General features: G+C 38.3%; 1 protein-coding gene across 3 annotated transcripts; it reads left to right on the top strand.

Annotated features, from left to right (window-relative positions):
• The first annotated feature begins 2,470 nt into the window (after positions 1-2,470).
• Positions 2,471-12,625, top strand: LOC131995858 (uncharacterized). 3 transcript variants are annotated; one of them, XM_059365087.1, is made up of 3 exons: positions 2,471-2,750; positions 2,870-3,015; positions 11,397-12,625. In XM_059365087.1, the coding sequence occupies exons 2-3, from the start codon at positions 3,005-3,007 to the stop codon at positions 12,232-12,234; spliced, it is 849 nt and encodes a 282-aa protein (XP_059221070.1). In that variant the 5' UTR covers positions 2,471-2,750; positions 2,870-3,004; the 3' UTR covers positions 12,235-12,625. The 3 variants fall into 3 exon arrangements, with proteins under 3 accessions (XP_059221070.1, XP_059221069.1, XP_059221068.1); XM_059365086.1 differs by having other exon boundaries at positions 2,858-3,015; XM_059365085.1 differs by having other exon boundaries at positions 2,471-3,015.
• Positions 12,626-20,997: the final 8,372 nt, after the last annotated feature.

The raw sequence follows: 20,997 nt of genomic DNA, 5'->3' as shown, positions 1-20,997 counted from the left end.
TACTCCAAGTACTGCCTCATCTGCTTTCACTAGTACCCATGCTTCAGAACCATATAACAGCACGGGTAGTATCAGTGTCTTGGCTCCAAAAAAGGCGCATTTATAATCCGATTTCACTGAAATTTGACACAGTGACTTATGTTAGGCTTTTCGACATCCATGTCGTATATGGTTCAGATCGGTTTATTTTTAGATACAGCTACTAAAAAGATCAATATTCTGTTATACACAATTGAAAAGTGACTTGAACTTATTAGCATTTCATTCAAATCGGAACATATTTCGATATAGCTGCTATGGGACATAAGGTATGCAATTTTCACCGGATTTTGGTGAAAGGTGGTTTACATATCTACCCGAGGTGGTGGGTATCCAAAGTTCGGCCCGACCATACATAACGTATTTTTTAATTGTTTTTTCTTCACTTCAACTTAACTGTACGTTTTTCTAGATATTCTAAGACTACGATCTTTGAAAGTTACAAAAATTCAAAAAGCAACAACAAAACCAAAAAAAAAAACAACAACAACATTATAAGTCATTTCTTAAAAAAAAGGTCAATTGTTAGAAATAGATCATATTGTGATTGCTACTTAAGATGTTGTCTTTTCTCAAGAAATATAAAAATCTCATGACGATGACATAGGGCCCAAAAACCACACCTTAAGGTTTTTGTTTATAATTTTTCCCTCAATTTTAATCCCACTTGATCTATATTGTTACAATTAATGACATTAAAATTGTCAAGTCACACAAGCAAATAAAAAGGTACTCATGCGTTAGAGGACCATTGAAAAACCAAGCAACTTCAAGTTAGATCAAACCAACTCTAGAAAAAATAATAAATGAATAAGACAGTAAACCTTTCACCGTTGTCGCTTGGAAATCAACAGCAGTTATTGATTGAAATTTATTCAAAGCCCTCAACAGCAGTCAAAGCAGACAGATTTGGAGGGTAGTTGTTAAACAATGATTTGGACAGCATTGCATCTCGCATGACACAACAACGACAACAACAACAAATATTGGTCAGCTGAAAAAGGTATCTATCTATCTGTATGTATCTACCTACCTACCTACCACAGACCTACCTACCTACCTACCACAAGATTAAACCTTGGTGATATGTAAGTGTCAATAAAACAGCACACTGTTATAAATACTTTGAAAATGTTGTTAATAAACAAACACTCTTTACTAGAATGTTTTCTTCGTCACCAGTTTGTCGTTTGTCTTGGGTATGTTTCTGCCCGCCGCTGCACGCTGCAGCATTTGAATCACCAATCCCGATTGTTAACTGTTTCCTGCCCAATCCAACAACCAACCACACAATGATGTCTATTTGCTACAAAATCATTGCTAGGTGTTAACAAACTTCCAACCAATGTCCGAGGTTTTCGTTTTACGACCGTCGGTACTTATCTTGGCCCCAATGAAAGAGTTTTGGCGGAAAACTCTGTGGAAAAAAATTCTATCATAATTTTGTGATTTTATTGATTTTGCATGACATTCTTCTAAATTTTCATTATGATAATCTTGTTAAATCGCATACATATGTGTATGTCGTATGTACTAGGCATGTCATTTCACTCTTATGATAATGTTACACAGTTTATGATATTCTGATGTCATATTGACGACTTTGTTAGTTGACTTGACTTGTAAGGGTGTTGAGAATAGTGTCATTATGATTCTAGCTGTTGCTGTGTAAATGTTTCGCTAAGAATTTCTTTTTTTTTTATTGTGGGACTTAAGGATTTCCAGAGCTATTTGATAGTAAAACAGGTTTATGATAATGATATCCTCATAAGAGTTTTCTTGTTTGTCAATATATTGTTGTGTCATATGTGCATCATTCTTTGGATGACAATATCTTTTAATTTGTAGCTAAGTTATGGCATAGCTTTATATCAAATAATAGATTGTCAGTTGTTGCAGTTTGCAGCTCACTAAGATTTATGAGAAAGTCCAAATGCTTGAAAGTGTATGCAAATGCAAATTTTACCCATTGACATTCCACTAAGGAACAGGGGCAAACTTCTGACATAACAATGAGTGCAGTCAAATTCAAGTTTAAGCTCAATGATAAGGGGCCTCCTTTTTATAGCCGAGTCCGAACGCCGTGCCGCAGTGCGACACCTCTTTGGAGAGAAGTTTTACATGGCATAGTGCCTCACAAATGTTGCCAGCATTAGGAGGGGAAAACCACCGCTGAAAATTTTTTCCGATAGTCTCGCCAGGACTCGAACCCAGACGTTCAGCGTCATAGCGTCTCTGCGCTACGGTGTCCTCCGTAAAGCAGGCGGCATAAGTCCCAAATATAGAAGCTAGATGAATCTGGAACGATATCGAGCAAACTTCTTAGATATTGTGGTAGTCGTCGAGGAAAGCGCTGTACAAAATTTTGTGAAGATTGGTCAATAACTGCGCTTGCTGTTGAAGCAACTTCAACAACATTTTTGCAGTCATTTTTATATAAGTCATAAACATCTTTAGAATAAGGCAAATGAATTATATTGAATTTAACCATTTGAATTTTCTTTAACGTTAATTAATATAAGATTGGCAACGCTTTCATCCTAATATGTATCGCAACGAATTGATTACTAACTAGTACGTACTAAACCCCCTTTTTGTCTCTTTCTAACATTATCTATACGGCTGAAATACTTTACTAAATCAAAAGGGCGTCTTTCGCGCTTGCTTAGCCTCAACTAACTTCACTTGTGCAGCATCATCGTTAGGAGGCGGTAAGCAAAGAAATCGCTAATAAACTGTTCCACATTAGCAAACTGAAACCTTGCCTTTTTTCTTCTTCTTCTGTACTTTCAATGGTAAATTGTTACGGTTCTGGAAGCATCCAATACAGTCCACTCATCACATTTACTACCAGAATTGTACATGGTCCATCGAACCTGGAAAGAACAAGTGAATCTATAAAGCTGGGATCACGTCCACCGCTCTAGTTTAAAAACAAATTATTCTATAACTTCCATAGAAGACAATGGGAAAAAGGTACGTAGGATTTATTAATGTGTGAACGGATAGGGATTTGGCGATTAAATTTGAATGTTACATGACATGAAAGTCCAAAAATAAAAAACTGTCTTTTGTACTGTTGAAACCCAAAAAAGGCGCACATAGTCCACATGAATAATTCTCAATGCTCTTGTCAAAAGAGTTTCTTGATGATACCTTCGGAAACTAATTTTGCTTCACGAGCAAAAAATATATGGAAATCGAATCTTGCTTCACAAGCAGACTATATAAAGATTTAATATTGCTTCACGAGCAAAAATATATGAACGATCGAATCTTGCTTCACGAGCTTAAGATAATCTTCAGAGCATTTAATTTTATGAGACTATAGGAATAAATAGACATAAAGTGTGTATTTGCATTGCTGTTTTCTAACCCAGAACTTAAGAGTACGACTGTTATCTAAGTTGCTGTCATTCCAATCTGTCTTTGCAACAACAAGAAATTGCAGATTAGAGAGTAATACTCTAATAGCACTGGTGTAATTTGCACACTTTTGTTATACATAAGTGATCGCAAAGAGACACAATTTTTTTTTTTTTTTTTTACTTATACTGATATACTCGTAATTCTCGAATATATAAATTTTGTTGCACTTCACGCCCACGCCGCTGCTGGCATACATAATTCTCTACGTACAGAGGAAGAGGTAGAAACGAAATCTCATCACGGACGCTCTTCCCTTTGCCATTGGATTTGTCATTTCACACTGGCTTAACTAACAGGCTCCCAATCCTATGCGACTACGGTTGAGACCTCTAACTTTCCATTACTGACTCTCTTAGATTGAGACTTCTTCCACTCCACTGCAAATACATAAAGCCAAACTCATCTCTTATACGTACAGAGCCGTGCTGATCTGCAGACGAATACATTCAGGCTGCTAGAAGACCAATGAGAGGCGATTCCTCATTTAGTTTTTGAAGCGAGGCTGCATGGATGGTGTATGAATATGAAGAAATAATCTTTAGAAAAGAGAAAAACAAAAACTTTTTCGTAATAGAAATGTGGAAGATTCTAATTAGAAAACTATTGAGGTGAACGGAAATAAAGTTGAAAGTGTATAGAAAGTTTAAAACATAGTTGTGGCAAAATCTAATTAGACAAGTTTGTTCTTACTGAAATTAAAGCGTGTGTAAAAAGCAAGGAAGTTTCCGGTTTAAAGAAAAGAAAAAAGAAAAATTGTGCCTTAACATCGATTAGCATCCATTGAATAATTGAATTCCATGTGCTAGAAACGAAAGGGAAAAAGCCCCAAATACATCATAGAATTTGTTGGAAATTGGAGACACATGGAGTATTAGCGGCTAAGTCAGACAAGAAACCGGTATGATTTGCAAAAGGGGGAGAGAAGGTTAGCGGTGAGTGCATTCATGTTACAAAGTATACATACGAGGGCCGTTTGTGAAGTCACTACTGAAATTTCATTCTTCATAGAAAAGCTGTTTTATGAATGTTGCTACTTTTCCTTGAACCTTACCTTTTATCATGACAATTTTCTATTTTCATTGAAACAATGGTTTCACGTAAGTTTCATTGACAAAATTTTATAAATTCCTATGAGAAAATCAATTTAAATAGTTGTTGGCTTTCAGTCCCTGAAAAACACGCGATATTGCCAAAAAACGCTACATTTTCTAAATAAAAATCTGGATATAACGAAGAATTCACGAAATTATCTGGAAGTCAAAAGGAGATTGTATATTTAAAATTGAAAGTGTCCAACAGGTGTCATGTATGACAAGTGGCCAATCACAGCCGGGAATTGAATTAAAACGAATTTGTCAATAATACACCGGTTGGAAGATGAAACATGTATTGTTATGTGTAGACAGATGGCTACGATGCTCCTACAAATTTCATACATGAGGAGGAAAGAAATTAAACACGAATTAAATTTTAGAGATATATGCACATCAGGTTATGAAGTTATCTTGATGAAGTTTGACATCAATACTTGAATATAATATTTGATGCTTATATTGACTCACCTATACTTTGGGATGAGAATATATGTAGGTCATATATCGAATAATAAAGGACAATCCACGTCAATGCACATACATATATATTATCCCAGGAAACGATTACTCTGTTACCCACTTACCCAATTTCTCGCCATGAAACCATAAAATGGTTATTTTCTAAATAAACAGCTTATTAGAGAGTACCGCAACATTGGAACCCTTATTTGTATTGAACCCATTATGCTACCTTAATTTTTTTCCTATTTACCTCCAGTCGATTATTTTCAATCTAAGCGCATGAATTTATTTACCATATTGCTTACCTGAATGAATTGTATGGGACTGAACCCATCTCTCACCTGTATTTTTACATTACACCTTATATGTCCTGGCTTGGGATATAGGTGACACTTGACATACTATATTTCATATGAATTACCAATTGACACCTTAGGAGCCATAGAACTTTGGTTTATTTATCTATTTCGGAGATAAGAGACTTAGTACGGTGAACCGGAAATATTAGCACTGAACTTTGGGATTAATCGCTCCGCCGCTGAGGAGGAGAGCACGTTGAATCGGGGTAGAAGAAGTCCATAGCACGCACGCGTTACTATTCAGAGTTCCTTTCTGGAAGAAGAGCTCAGGAGGAAGTCCCAAGACGTTTGGTGGAATTTTTTTTTCTCAGAATCATTTTATCACGAATGGCTTAGTGACTGGGAGAAAGAGAGTGACCATATTTCGAAGGAGACCAGTATACACAAGTTCCGTGCTGGGGTTTTAATTGGTTCACTGCGTTTTAGGATCATCCGTTAAGACCTGTAACCGGATATATTTGACCAAGTTGAATTTTGTACTATATTCACGTTGGTACGGAATTCCTATGATCGCGATTGGTAATTGATGTTTTGTTATTGGACCTGAGTTGTCTTCGGCGGTTTTCGAAGAGCAATCTGTGTTGAGTTCGAGTAGAGGTCTATATATTACCCTTTTATTTCACTGATAAAGGTACCATTTGAGGTTATTTGAATAGGCCATTATTTGTTATACTCTCAAAATTTGTAGTTTGTTTGGTATTTCGTCGCTTCTCACATTCAGCTGAAGATGAGTTCCCAGAGGTTTATCTTTTTTTCGGACCAAGTGGTCACTTTTTGCGCCAATTTTTCTGGAATTCCCATTGAGGATCATACTGCATCTAGTTTGCAGGTCGAACTAGATGACTTGGAGCGACGTTGGCGTCAACTGACACAGGTTTATGAGACGGAGATGACGTCTGAAAAACCTGAGTACACTCAAGAGGTGCGCAATGCGATTCACTCGAAGTTCTCTGAATCTTGTAGGGCATACAAGGCCTGTAAGGCGGCTATTCTTGATTTGGTTCAAATTGAGAGGCAGAAGCTGGAGAAGTCTAAGGCGAAGGAGGAAACAGAGACTAGGGCTACGGAAGATGGGGGTTTCGTTGTAAAAGTCCCGCCATGCGACACTGAATTTTTTAGTGGTGGCTACGATAAGTGGCCGAGTTTCAGGGACATGTTTACGGCAATTTATGCCAAACACCCCAAATTGTCTCCTGCGCAGAAGCTATTCCACCTTCGGTCAAAGACGCGTGGGGAGGCAAATCAGATCGTGAAACAGTTTGCGCTCACTGATGAAAATTTCAAGTTGGCTTGGGAGGCTCTGCGATCGCGTTATGAAAATAGACGCATTCTGATAAATTACCAACTTAGGAGAATTTTCGAAACTGAACACGTATCCTCAGAGAAAGGGAAGGCTTTGAGGAACTTACAATTCACAGTTAACAACTGTCTGACTGTTCTAAGGTCCTACGGTTTATCTGTTTTATCATGGGACCCTTTTCTTGTTTTCTGGGTGTCGTCCAGGCTGCCGGACGAAACACTTACTGCTTGGGAGAATTCAATAGATGACCACAAATCAATGCCAAGTTGGAGTCAACTGGATGATTTTATCGCGAAAAGGTTAGACATGTTAGAGTCAATTTCCGATATGAAGAGACCGACGAATTCTTCTCAATCTGCTCACAAATCTCAGAATTTTCACACGAAGTCGGATTCGAATTATCGCCCATGCAAAATTTGTCGACAGAACCATTCTTTGAGGGGCTGTCCACAATTTAAGGCTTGGCCACTGGGTAAGAAGAAAAAGTTTGTTTCTACCAACAAGATTTGTGAGAACTGTCTCTCCTACGGACATCAGGCTCAGAATTGCCAAAGCGAAAAGTTGTGCCAGACTTGTCAGCAATCACATCATACTATGCTACACCCGGATCCCACTGGCCCCGCCGGAAATAGGAATTCAGGTGCAAGACATACAAGTGGAACAACCGGAAACAGCTCACAAAACAACCAACATGAATCATCCTCATTTCACGTCGATGCACAATATGAGGATGAGCCATCTACTTCCTATGCCGCCTATGATGATGTATCGAATGTCCAATCTAATTTTGCAAACTCCGGACAAGAAACGGTTTTACCTACCGCCTTAGTGAACATCGAGCACTTGGGAACATTGTTTGCCATTCGGGTATTTGTTGATCAAGGCTCTCAGGAGTCCTTTATTTCAAGTCGAATTGTTAGACAACTTTCAATCCCCACTAAAAAGTCGTTAACTCGAATATCTGGGTTAGGAGGAACCGTTCTGGAAAACTCATCTAAACTGTGTGATGTTACTCTGCAGTCCCGAAAGTCTGACTTCAAATTACGCACCTCGGCCATTGTTATTTCCAATCTGAAGCATTTAATGCCAGGTGCTCCCACCCAAATTTCTGATTGGTCGGCGTTAAATCGCCTGGAATTGGCAGATCCAAACTTCTTTAAGCCTGGCCCCATAGATATGTTGCTTGGAAGCGATATTTTACCGTATATCATTAAATCTGGTGTTCAAAAGAATGTTTCTGGAAGTCTTTTGGCACAGGAAACGGAATTTGGGTGGCTGATAAGTGGACCACCAAGACCACGCTCTGTTACAACATTTGCTTCCTGGGTGGTATCCACTGATACTCTAAATGACGACATTCGAAAGTTCTGGGAAATAGAGGAAGTTCCAATTGCAAAACCTCTTTCTGAAAGTGATGCCCGGTGCGAAGAATTTTTCCGAAAGACAACTGATCGTCTGCCTGATGGGAGATACAGGGTCCGCCTGCCATTCCGACAGGATTTACCGCCTGATAGAGTACTCGGATCTTCGCGACGTATTGCTATGGGACAATTCTTTCGTATGGAGAAAACTCTTGGACATTCTCCTGAACTTGCCAAAGAATACAAAAGGGTATTATCTGAATATTTAAAGCTTGATCACATGGAAATCGCGCCATCAATGGAAATATGTGAGAACAATCGCTACTCTTCTTTTTATCTACCGCACCATGCTGTGGTTAGATCTGAAAGCGTCTCCACCAAATTAAGAGTGGTATTTAACGCATCCAAAAAAACTTCTACAGGAGTTTCATTGAACGACATGCTACATACAGGCCCCACTCTTCAAAACGATCTAATGAACGTTATATTGCGCTGGCGATTTTTTAAGTATGTGTTTAATGGCGACATTGAAAAGATGTACCGCCAAATTCTGATTCACGAAGAGGACAGACCCTATCAAAAGATACTGTTTCGTAACTCGACTAGTGAAGGGGTTGATGATTTCTGGTTAAAAACTGTCACATTCGGTGTGAACTGTGCACCATATCTGGCTATACGCACACTGTTGCAATTGAGTGAAGATGGAAAGAATACCCACCCAACGGCTGCATCCATTCTACGAACCCAAATCTATGTGGACGACATTCTTTCGGGTGGACACACAATAACGGAAGCCCGATCACACGTCTTGGAACTTATTGACTTGTTAAATTCTGCGGGTTTCCCTCTAAAAAAAATGACGGCTAATCACTCTAAAATTCTTCAACACTTGCCCCCGGAAGACCTTCTTACAGAAGATTTTTTGAAAATCGAAGAAACAAGCGATACCAAAACATTAGGCATTCGATGGAATGCTATGTCTGATCAATTTTATTACAAAGTCACCAACATTTCCATTCCGTCTACTCCGATTACTAAACGGAAAATATTGTCTATAGTTGCTAAACTATTCGATCCAGCTGGTTGGTTAACCCCGATAATTGTATTGGCCAAAATTCTCATGCAACAGCTTTGGATTGACGGCACGAACTGGGATGAGGAAGTCAAACCACACTCCTTGGAAAAGTGGAATATGTTTCTTTCAAATTTCAATGAAATTGAGAATATTAAAATTCCTCGGTGGATCCATTACGCCCCAGAGGCAAGGATTCAAATTCATGGCTTCTGTGACGCTTCTGAGAAAGCATACTGCGCCTGTTTGTACATTGTATCAACTATTTCGGATAGCGCTACAACATCGTTTCTGTTAGTTTCCAAAAGCAAAGTGGCACCGTTGAAAACTGTCAGTCTTCCCAGGCTGGAATTATGTGGAGCTACACTGCTATCAAAATTGTTGAAATCAGTTCGTCAACATTTAAGCTTCACTGTTTCAGAAATATATCTGTGGTCAGATTCTACCATTACATTATCCTGGCTACAAAAACCTCCATTTTACTGGAAAACCTTTGTTGCCAATAAAGTTTCCGAGATACTAGAAAACGTTGGAAATGTCAACTGGAGATACGTTCCAACCAAGGATAACCCTTCCGACATTGGTACTCGTGGATGTACTGCGTCAGAACTAGACGCAAATCATTTATGGTGGCATGGACCACAGTGGCTCGTCAAACCATCTGAGTTTTGGCCTAAGCAAATGACCTACAAAGAGGCTTTTATCGAGAAAAAGGTTATTACCTGCCAAACACAAGTGATTGACGATATACTGGAACGGTTCTCATCTCTCGATCGGGCTCTACGGGTAATCTGTTTCATGCTGCGATTTGCAAGGAGATGTCAAAAAAGGAACTTCCCGGAAACAGAAAATGTATTCATTTCTCCGCAGGAGATTATTTCTACAAAATTTCGATTAGTAAGACTTGCACAGATTTCATACTTTTCTGCCGAATACCAGGCCCTTGAGTCCCACCAACCTATTAATTGCAAAAGTAGGTTATTGACTTTAAATCCATTTCTCGACGAACATGGTCTGCTGCGAGTAAATGACCGCTTGGCAAACTCGGACTTAAGCTTTAACGAAAGATTTCCCATCATAGTGCCACAGAATTCCAGGTTTTGCAAGCTGTTTATTGATTATACACATAAGATTCTTTTACATGCGGAGCATCAAACCATGTTGCGTGCTATTCGACAGGAGTTCTACATCATTCGCCTAAAGAGCGCTGTACGTCATTGTGTCAGGAGTTGCAAAATCTGTACCGTTTATAAACATCGAGTGAGAAACCAAATTATGGCTGCATTACCGGCTGAAAGATGCACATTCTCTTTGCCTTTTACGCACACTGGACTTGATTTTGCAGGTCCGTTTGAATTGAAAACTTCCAAATTGCGAAATGCGAAATTGCAAAAGGGATACGCTGCTATATTTGTCTGCCTATCGACCAGGGCTATTCACTTGGAGGCCTGTTCAGACCTTTCCACTGAGGCCTTTCTTTCCACCTTTAATCGTTTCGTAGGACGACGGGGGTTTCCTAAAAAAGTCTTCTCAGACAATGGTACCAATTTCATTGGAGCAAGTAGATCTCTCTTAAGGGAATACAAGGAGTTCCTCAGAAAGGCCGAGAAATCGGTTGCAGAGAAGTACGGAATGTACGGGTTTTCCTGGCATTTCATTCCACCCCATGCTCCACATATGGGTGGCCTGTGGGAAGCAGCTGTAAAGAGCATGAAGGCTCATTTACGGAAAGTTGCCTCCAATCTCAAATTTACTTATGAGGAATTTTCCACACTGTTGGTCAGGATAGAAAGTGTGCTTAATTCCAGACCATTGTCACCAATAAGCGAGGACCCGACTGATCTTATTCCTTTAACCCCTGGCCATTTCATAAGAGGAGCAGCGCTTATGGCGATCCCTGAAGAGTATTCAGACAATCTCTCTTTGATGAATCGCTGGCAAAGACTGAAATCTTTGCAAATAATGTTTTCTAAACGGTGGAAAAACGAATATGTTTGTGAACTACAAAGAAGATATAAATGGAAATCATCTCAACAAAATTTAGAAAAGGATGACTTCGTTGTGGTCAAGGAAGACAATTTACCCCCTACTGAATGGTGCTTAGGTAGAGTTATCAAAGTATTTACTGGGCAAGATTCAAAGGTTCGTGTGGCGGAAATACGCACACAGAGGGGTACAATTGTTCGACCCTTGGTTAAACTGTGTATCCTTCCAAAAGCTTAGTTGTCAAATTTCTCCAAATCCGTTCACACATTAAATATACCAAATCCTACATTTCAGCTCAACATCTAGCACACCAAAGTGTCGTATCTGCGAGGAAAGACATTTCCTAAAACATTGTCCCAAATTTCAACGTATGCCTGTCTCGGAACGACGGAAGGTCATAAGAGAAAAAGGCTTTTGTTTCAATTGCCTATGCACTGCACATACACGAAGCTGGTGCCCATCCAGGCAAAAGTGCATGGTATGCCAACAAAATCACCACACTATGGTTCATACCGACGACAAATCCTCTGGAACCAAACAACAAAATCGGAATGCCCATTTTAAGACGAAAGGAAACGGAAGAAGCGATTCAGCTCTTCGGGAAACACCTGTAGCCTCTAGCCGTCAGAAACACTTAAATGAGCGTTTGAGCCGACGTCCAACAATGCACGTTTTCCTTCCTACTGCTCTTGCTCGGATCGTGACATCTACTGGTCCAAAAAAAGCGCGATTGCTGCTTAGCTCTGGAGAAGCTCAGACCGTGGTTTTGAAAGAATTGGTCGAACGCCTTAATGTTCGCACTACTAAGCGAGATGGCAAAGAGTATTGCTGCTTAAATCTGGAATCGTATCATGACCCTTTAATAAAAATTCAGATTCATGGTTTAGTAAAATCTCAATTTCACACCGTGCTACCAAAAGCCACTAATGAGCCAAAACTTAAAGCGTTGTATGACCATCTAACCGACCTGGCAGACCCACATTTTTTTCACCCATCGAATATTGAAATCATTGTGGCGAATGATCAACTATCCAAAGTTTTACGAGCTGGCCTAATCCAATCGTCTTCCAATATGCCACTAGTACAGAGTACCATCTTTGGCTGGGTCATCTCAGGTGCTTGTCACTACTGATTTTGCAGTGTTGCAAGGCGGCCGGCATGTTGAAGCAACTTCAACAACATTTTTGCAGTCATTTTTATATAAGTCATAAACATCTTTAGAATAAGGCAAATGAATTATATTGAATTTAACCATTTGAATTTTCTTTAACGTTAATTAATATAAGATTGGCAACGCTTTCATCCTAATATGTATCGCAACGAATTGATTACTAACTAGTACGTACTAAACCCCCTTTTTGTCTCTTTCTAACATTATCTATACGGCTGAAATACTTTACTAAATCAAAAGGGCGTCTTTCGCGCTTGCTTAGCCTCAACTAACTTCACTTGTGCAGCATCATCGTTAGGAGGCGGTAAGCAAAGAAATCGCTAATAAACTGTTCCACATTAGCAAACTGAAACCTTGCCTTTTTTCTTCTTCTTCTGTACTTTCAATGGTAAATTGTTACGGTTCTGGAAGCATCCAATACAGTCCACTCATCACATTTACTACCAGAATTGTACACTTGCAGTCACAATACAAGTAAAAATCCGGCGATTTATATATACGAGAGCTATATCTAAATCTGGACCGATTTCGATGAAATTCACCAGTAATGTCGAAACTCATAAGAAAATCCTATCTGCCAAATTTTGGGAGAATCTGTTAACAAATGAGCACTTTATTGCAATATTTCTCAAAATCGAACGAACATATATATGGGAGCTATATCTAAATCTGAACCGTTTTCAAGCAAACTTCAAAGCTATTGTGGAAGTCGTCGCAGAAGGCGTTGTAAAAAATTTTGTGAAGATTGGTCAGTAAATGAGCTTTCAGTGGCTCTAGGAGGGAAAATCGGGCGATATATATACACGATAGCTTTATCTAAATCTGAACCGATTTTTATAAAATTCACCAGTAATGACGAGAATTATAAGAAAATTCTTCCACCAAAATTTCGAGAGATTCGGTTGACAAATGACCATTTTGTTGCATTATTACTTCAAATCGGACGAACATATATATGGGAGCTATATTTAAATCTGAACCGATTTCGAACAAACTTCCTAGATATTGTTAAAGTCCTCGAGGAAAGCATTGTACAAAATTTTGTGAAGATTGGTCAGTAATTGAGCTTGCAAAGGCTCTAGGAGTGAAATTCGGGCGATATATATACACGAGAGCTATATCTAAATCTGAACCGATTTTTATAAAATTCACCAGTTATGTCGAGAATTATAAGAAAATTCTTCCAGCTAAATTTCGAGAGAATCGGTTGACAAATGACCATTATATTGCATTATTTCTTCAAATCGGATGCACATATATAAGGAAGCTATATCTAAATCTGAACCGATTTCAAACAAACTTCCTAGATATTGTTAAAGTCCTCGAGGAAAGCATTGTACAAAGTTTTGGGAACATTGGTTAGTAAATGAGCTTGCAAAGGCTCTAGGAGTGAAAATCGGGCGATATATATACACGAGAGCTATATCTAAATCTGAACCGATTTTTATAAAATTCACCAGTAATGTCGAGATTAATAAGAAAATTCTTCCACCAAAATTTCGAGAGAATCGGTTGACAAATGACCATTTTGTTGCATTAATACTTCAAATCGGACAAACATATATATGGGAGCTATATCTAAATCTGAACCGATTTCAAACAAACTTCCTAGATATTGTTAAAGTCTTCGAGGAAAGCGTTGTACAAAATTTTGTGAAGATTGGTCAGTAAATGAGCTTGCAAAGGCTCTAGGAGTGAAAATCGGGCGATATATATACACGAGAGCTATATCTAAATCTGAACCTAAAATTCACCAGTAATGTCGAGAATTATAGGAAAATTCTTCCAGCAAAATTTCGAGAGAATCGGTTGACAAATGACCATTATATTGCATTATTTCTTCAAATCGGATGCACATATATAAGGAAGCTATATCTAAATCTGAACCGATTTCAAACAAACTTCCTAGATATTGTTAAAGTCCTCGAGGAAAGCATTGTACAAAGTTTTGAGAACATTGGTCAGTAAATGAGCTTGCAAAGGCTCTAGGAGTGAAAATCGGGCGATATATATACACGAGAGTTATATCTAAATCTGAACCGATTTTTATAAAATTCACCAGTAATGTCGAGAATTATAAGAAAATTCTTCCAGCTAAATTTCGAGAGAATCGGTTGACAAATGGCCATTTTATTGCATTATTTCTTCAAATCGGACGAACATATATAAGGAAGCTATATCTAAATCTCAACCGATTTTTTCCAATTTCAATAGGCTTCGTCTCTAGGCCGAAAAACATGCCCATACCAAATTTGAAGACGATCGAATGAAAATTGCGAACTGTAGTTTGTACACAAATTAACATTGGCAGACGGAGGGACGGACAGACAGACGGACATAGCTAAATCGAATAGGAAAGTGATTCTGAGTCGATCGGTATAGTATCAAGGAGTCTATCTCTCTTCCTTCTGGGTATTACAAACAAATGCACTTATATGCATTATATGCACCCTGTACCATAGAAGTGTCATAGGGTATAAATATGCTGTGTGAGAAATCTCTTTGAATGAATTGAATTTGAAATGGAATGGTTTTTGTTCAACATACCAAACTTCGGTCAAATCAGCAAAAATTAAAGCTTCAAGGAACCGAACAAGGATGATCGAGAGACCGGTTTACTTGAGAGCTACATCAGATTATGAACCGATTTGGACCGTACTGGGCACAGTTGTTAAAAGTCGTAACAGAACACTACATGCATAATCTCAGCCAATTCGGACAAAAATTGCGGCATCCAAGGACTCAAGAAGTCAAATCGGGAGATCGGTTTATATGGAAGATATTTCAGGTTATAGACCGATTCGGGCCGTACTTGACTTAGTTGTTGAAAGTCATAACTGAACACCATGTGCAAAATTCCAGCCAAATCGGATGAAAATTGAGGCTTCCAGGGGCTCAAGAAATTAAATCGGGAGATCGGTTTATATGGGAGTTATATCAGGTTATTGACTAATTTGGACCGTACATGGCACTGTTGGAAATCTTAACTAAGTACCATGTGCAAAATTTCAGCCAAATCGTACAATAAGTGCGGGCTCCAGGGGCTCAAGAAGTCAAACGGGAGATCGGTTTATATGGGAACTATATCCAAATCTGAACCGATGTTGCACATTTCCAATCCCCAATGACCTACACCAATGTTAAGTATCTGTGCAAAATTTCAAGCGGCTAGCTTTATGCGTTCGACCATGGCTAGTTCGACTCAGAATGTCGAGACGATCAAGAATATATATACTTTATGGGATCCTAGATCAATATTTCGAGGTGTTATAAGCGGAATAGCTAGATTAGTATACCCCCATCCTATGGTGGTGGGTATAAAAACGGTTGACGACCCACGCAAGCGCAAAAAGGACCAGGCATAGCGGATCTGCACCTGGAATGTCCGTACACTCTATAGATAAGGTGCTGTATACGTGCTGGCATACAGCGGTCAAAAAAAGTATTCATCATTCAATGTTTTTTTTTTAATAAGCCTACAAAAGACAATTGGAATAAAAACATATTAAACTAATGATGCAGTAGTGCTTGTGTGATATATATGTACACAATTTCATTGTTTTTAAAGAAAAAAATAGTATTTATTGGAACAAAAAGGGCCATTTTACAGCTGAACACAAAAAATTAAACAAAAAAAGTATTCATCATTGCAAAAAAACAAAAAAATAAATAACATAATTTAAAAAAATTAATACTTTGTTATTCGACCACCGCGTCTTATAACTTCTTTTAAACGGTTTGACATCGATTGGACTAATTTAGCGGTTATATTTTGGTCTATATTAGTCCATTCCTCCATTATCACCTGTTGCATTTGACTCTTGCTCGAAAAATTGCGCGTTCTCAATTTGCGTTCGAGATGTTCCCAAAGATGTTCAATTGGGTTCAAGTCGGGACTTTGAGGAGGAGTTTTAATGACTTTGGGGCAGTTATACAGCATCCACATCTTGGTATTTAAAGCAGAATGTTTGGGGTCATTATCTTGATAATATTGAAAGTTATTACCAAGCCCAAGTTTTACAGCACTATCTTTTAAATTCCTCTTTAAAATGTCAATGTAATACTTATGATCCATAACTCCATTAATAATTTCAAGATTTCCCGCTCCTGAAGCCGCCATACACCCCCAAACCATTAAACCACCTCCACCATGTTTTACAGTAGCAACTGTGTTTCGTTCTTCAAGCTCTGTATTTGGTTTTCTGTACGCTATGACCTTTCCATCGCACCCAAAAAGATTAAACTTGCTCTCGTCTGCAAAAATGACTGTTTTCCAAAATGATTCGGGCTGTTTTACATACATTTTTGCGAAGTTTAGCCTTTTCACTCGGTTTATTTTATTTATAAAGGGCTTCTTACGTGCAGTTCTTCCTCTGTAACTATGCCTTTTGAGTGTATTTCGAATTGTTTGTGTAGTAACTTCCTTCCCTAAATATTCCATAGTGTTTTTACGAAGAATGGTCGCATTTGTCTTCGGAGTTTTCTGAACTTGCCGCACTAGCCAACGCACATCTCCAACTGAAAGTGCTTTTGGTCGACCAGATCTTGGTTTATTGTCAACAGTTTTCGTTTCTGTCCACTTTCTGATGATGGATTGTATAGTAGATCGTGGTCTATTTAATATTTCACTGATAGTTTTTTGAGTTAAACCATTCCTGTGGTGTTTTATTATCAAAACTTTTACCTCATCAGAAACCTCGTTTTGCTTACGACCCATTTTGACAAAAACTATATTTTCAATGAAATTAAATATTTGCTGTCAAGGGCAAAGCCTCCTTTACTAAATAAAACAGAAAAGGGGGATTCCCAAATAATATTTGAATTTGACTTTGATGATAGCAGATCAATGATGAATACTTTTTTTGTTCTGTTTTTGGTGTTATTATATAAAATTGCATTTTTTGCGCTAATTAAATTTATTTTTTGAATTTATTTTAAAACATATTACGAAAAATAAACTATTGCATAAAACTGCATTATTTGTTTACTTTAAATTTTCTTCAATTACCCAAAATAAGTGAATTTATTATCAATTTTGCTAATGATGAATACTTTTTTTGACCGCTGTATGTATTGGAAAAGTACAACTACAAATATTACCGCCCAACGGGAAGTGCGATGGACTGGGAATGGCGTCACAACAACACCAAACGGTGACGAACTATACTATAGCTGCTATAGAGGCATGAATTTGGCTGTGGATTGGTGGTTAGTCGAAGACTAAACCACCTTGTCTCAAGCTTCAATAGTTCTATCCGACTGTGCGATGGTTGATTTAAGAAATAATAAAATCATTCTTTAGTTCTAACAAGGGAACTCTTTATCTCCTCTAGATTCACTTTATGTGTGTAATTTTAGTTTATGTTATTTTAAATGTATTTCGTATGTATTTCTCAAAGATCCATAGCACGTGCGCCTTCATGATTGTAATATAAGTCTTATCTATCCGCACATACATTAAATGGATTATTAATCTTAAGTAAAATATATTATTTAAATCATTGAGGTTAGCATCGCAATACTATAATTTTTTTCTGTATATATGGATATATTGTATAAATAATTACACATTTAAATATTATGGCAATGGGCTTGAGAGCTTTAGGTAAGGCAATGGCCAACATAGGATCATTGGCCAAAGCAAATGTTTTTGGGCCATTGCAACAATGCTAGCAAAATGTGTAATGCTCTTATTTTGCATATCAATAAAAATCGATCAAAAAGATCTCGATCTGATATATATATAGAAGAGGAAGTTACAACGAATAGCACACAACGAAGGTGAAATAAAACCTGATGGTGAAAAACACCAAAACAACAAAATTATCCATGAATAGTAGTGCTATGGTCACTGTTAACAAAGCAGCATAGTCAGAAAAAAGGGATGTCAGAATTGAATGTTTTTAAGGAATTTTCAAGTGGAAAATATTTTATGAAAGGGATAAATTTTGAATATTTGTTAATGGCTTTAATAACTGACATGTAAGTCCAAGAGGAATTTGCGACAGTTAAACGAAAAGAAGCTAAGAGTAACGCACGAACCTGGAAAATTCGATAAAATTTACTTCTGAAACTTGTATCAAAAATTAAATGAAAAGCTAAGATGTAATACGAGGGTTGCCTTTTATATTTGGGGATTCGTAAAACTTGACATTTTTGGGGTTAAACGTACTTAGAAAGTTTTGACACTCGAGCGCTTTTTGTGTTGTTTACAGTCACTTTAAAGATTCATCTCGCCCAAAAAATGAAATTAAATCGTGAACATTTTCGTGCGATTATTTTTTACAACTTTCGACATGGATTAACTCAAAAAACAGTGCATCGATGAACTTAATTCAATTTTTGGCGCTGAAGTTCCGTCAAGGACCAACGTTTATCGATGGTATGGTGAATTCAACCGTAGTTCACTCCAAGACGAATTTCGTAAAGGTCATCCAAAATCAGTTATTCTTCCAAAAACCATTGATCGTCATGTAACCTATCGTGTGATTGAAACAATCTTAGGCAATAGTGCACAGATAAAAATAATTTCGAAAAACAACAACTTTGGTCGAAAAAACAACTACGAAAATTGTTAATTTTCCTGCAACAATTTCTTTTGAATCTCAACGACCCAAAGTACAAATTGGTTGATAAAAGACACTCTTTGCAAACCAACATATAATAACAACAACAACAACAATATAACCATAATCAAGACAAAAAACCAGCCAACACATGTGCTTTGCTTCGGGTGGTGGTGTTGTTATTTTCTTTGTTCGGTTCGTTCGTTTTACTGCAGCTCTCGGGTATTTCTTTGTCACTCTCTCTACTATTACCCTTAAAAATGTTAATAATTGTGGCGCCGTTGAGTATTGAACTCATGATCTCATGTGTGGTTGTCTTGGGGGTTATACTAATTTCGTCATTCTGATTGTAACTACTCGAAATATTCGTCTGAGACCCCATAAAGTATATATATTCTTGATCGTCGTGAAATTTTATGTCGATCTACCCATGTCCGTCCGTCTGTCCGTCCGTCTGTCTGTCGAAAGCACGCTAACTTCCGAAGGAGTAAAGCTTGAAATTTTGCACAAATACTTCTTACTAGTGTAGGTCAGTTGGTATTGTAAATGGGCCATATCGGTCCATGTTTTGAAATAGTTGCCATATAAACCGAACTTGGGTCTTGACTTCTTGAGCCTCTAGAGTTCGCAATTATTATCCGATTTGCCTGAAATTTTGTACGAAGGATTCTCTCATGACCATTAACATACCTGTTTATTATGGTCTGAATCGGTCTATAGCCCGATACAACTCCCATATAAATCGATCTCTCTATTTTACTTCTTGAGCCCACAAAGGGCGCAATTCTTATTCGAATTGGCTGACATTTCGCACAGGTCTCCAACATATAATTTAATTGTGGTCCATCCTGGACCATATCTTGATGTCGCTCTAATAGCAGAGCAAATCTTTTCTTTTATCCTTTTTTTGCCTAAGAAGAGATGCCGGGAAAAGAACTCGACAAATGCGATCCATGGTGGAGGGTATATAAGATTCGGCCCGGCCGAACTTAGCACGCTTTTACTTGTTTTGAACTCGTTCGAAGTGAACGGTCCTCATTGGAAATCGGGGAAATCTCTTCAAATGTAAATTATATAAAATTTACCTTAGTTCCTCCTTACGAATGGAGGGCGAATGCTGTACTTGAGGAAGATCAGACCTCGATCTACACCCATGGCTCCAAAATGGAGTAGGGGACTGAATTAGGGGTCTACTCTGATGCACTCATTATCAGTATGTTTCTGAGACTGCCGAACGAGTGTACGGTCTTCCAAGCCGAGATCTGTGCCATTGCAGTGGCCGCCAGGAGAAATTCTGGTAAGGGTTTTACCGCCCTCGAAACTCAGAATTTATATGGACAGTATGGCGGCGCTCAAGGGTCGAGGATGGCGAGATCGAGATGCGTGGCGGATTGTTTGGAGTGCCTCTAGAGGCCCACGATGTGACGCTGACATGGGTTACTGGGCATGAGGGGATCCAAAAAATGCGATGGCCAGGGGGTTTCGTCTGCGCCAGGCGGATCAGTCACCGGTCTTGCCTACGTGACATTTGTCGAGCTATTGAATACGGAAGGGGCGTGACCAGCACGGCATCGGTGGCGAATCGGGACTCGGTGGATGGTTGCCTTACTGCAAAGGCTCTATGGCCGGTCATCGACCGGAGAAGGACGATGGTGTTGCTGCCGTTCGATAAGAGGTCGAAGAGTACCTTGACATTGGTCATAACCAGTGTTGCCGTTTTTGGTAGGTTGCTACCAAAATTGGTAGGTTTTTATTCTCTTGGTAGGTTGGTAAGCTGTTCTCAATTATAGGTAGGTTTTTCCAACATATAAACACCACTGTTAATATCTTAAAAAAATCGCCGAAGATAACTCAAATTTGTTTAACATTATGTCGTTTCTGTGTTTCTGTTTGGAGTGCAGAATAAAGTAATGAATGTCGAGGGGCCAAATACTATTACAAGGTGTGTAAATGCTTTGAATTTCAGGAAAATAGGCGTAAGATCTGACATGGACTGAAACTGGTACGAGTGTAAAGAACCTCTTCCAAATTTCGTAATTTCTGGGTAAGAAACGCGACTTTCAATGCCTTCACCAAAAAACAGGCCTATAATGCAGCTGCAAACAAATTTAGTCAGATCTAGTCCGTACTCACTGTAAAGGCGAAAATAGCTAGTAAA

The sequence above is a fragment of the Stomoxys calcitrans genome, chromosome 3, assembly GCF_963082655.1.
Source record: "Stomoxys calcitrans chromosome 3, idStoCalc2.1, whole genome shotgun sequence".
Taxonomy (NCBI): Eukaryota; Metazoa; Arthropoda; class Insecta; order Diptera; family Muscidae; genus Stomoxys; species Stomoxys calcitrans.
The sequence above is the reverse complement of the archived record's forward strand: the minus strand, read 5'-3'. Positions and strand labels throughout refer to the sequence as shown.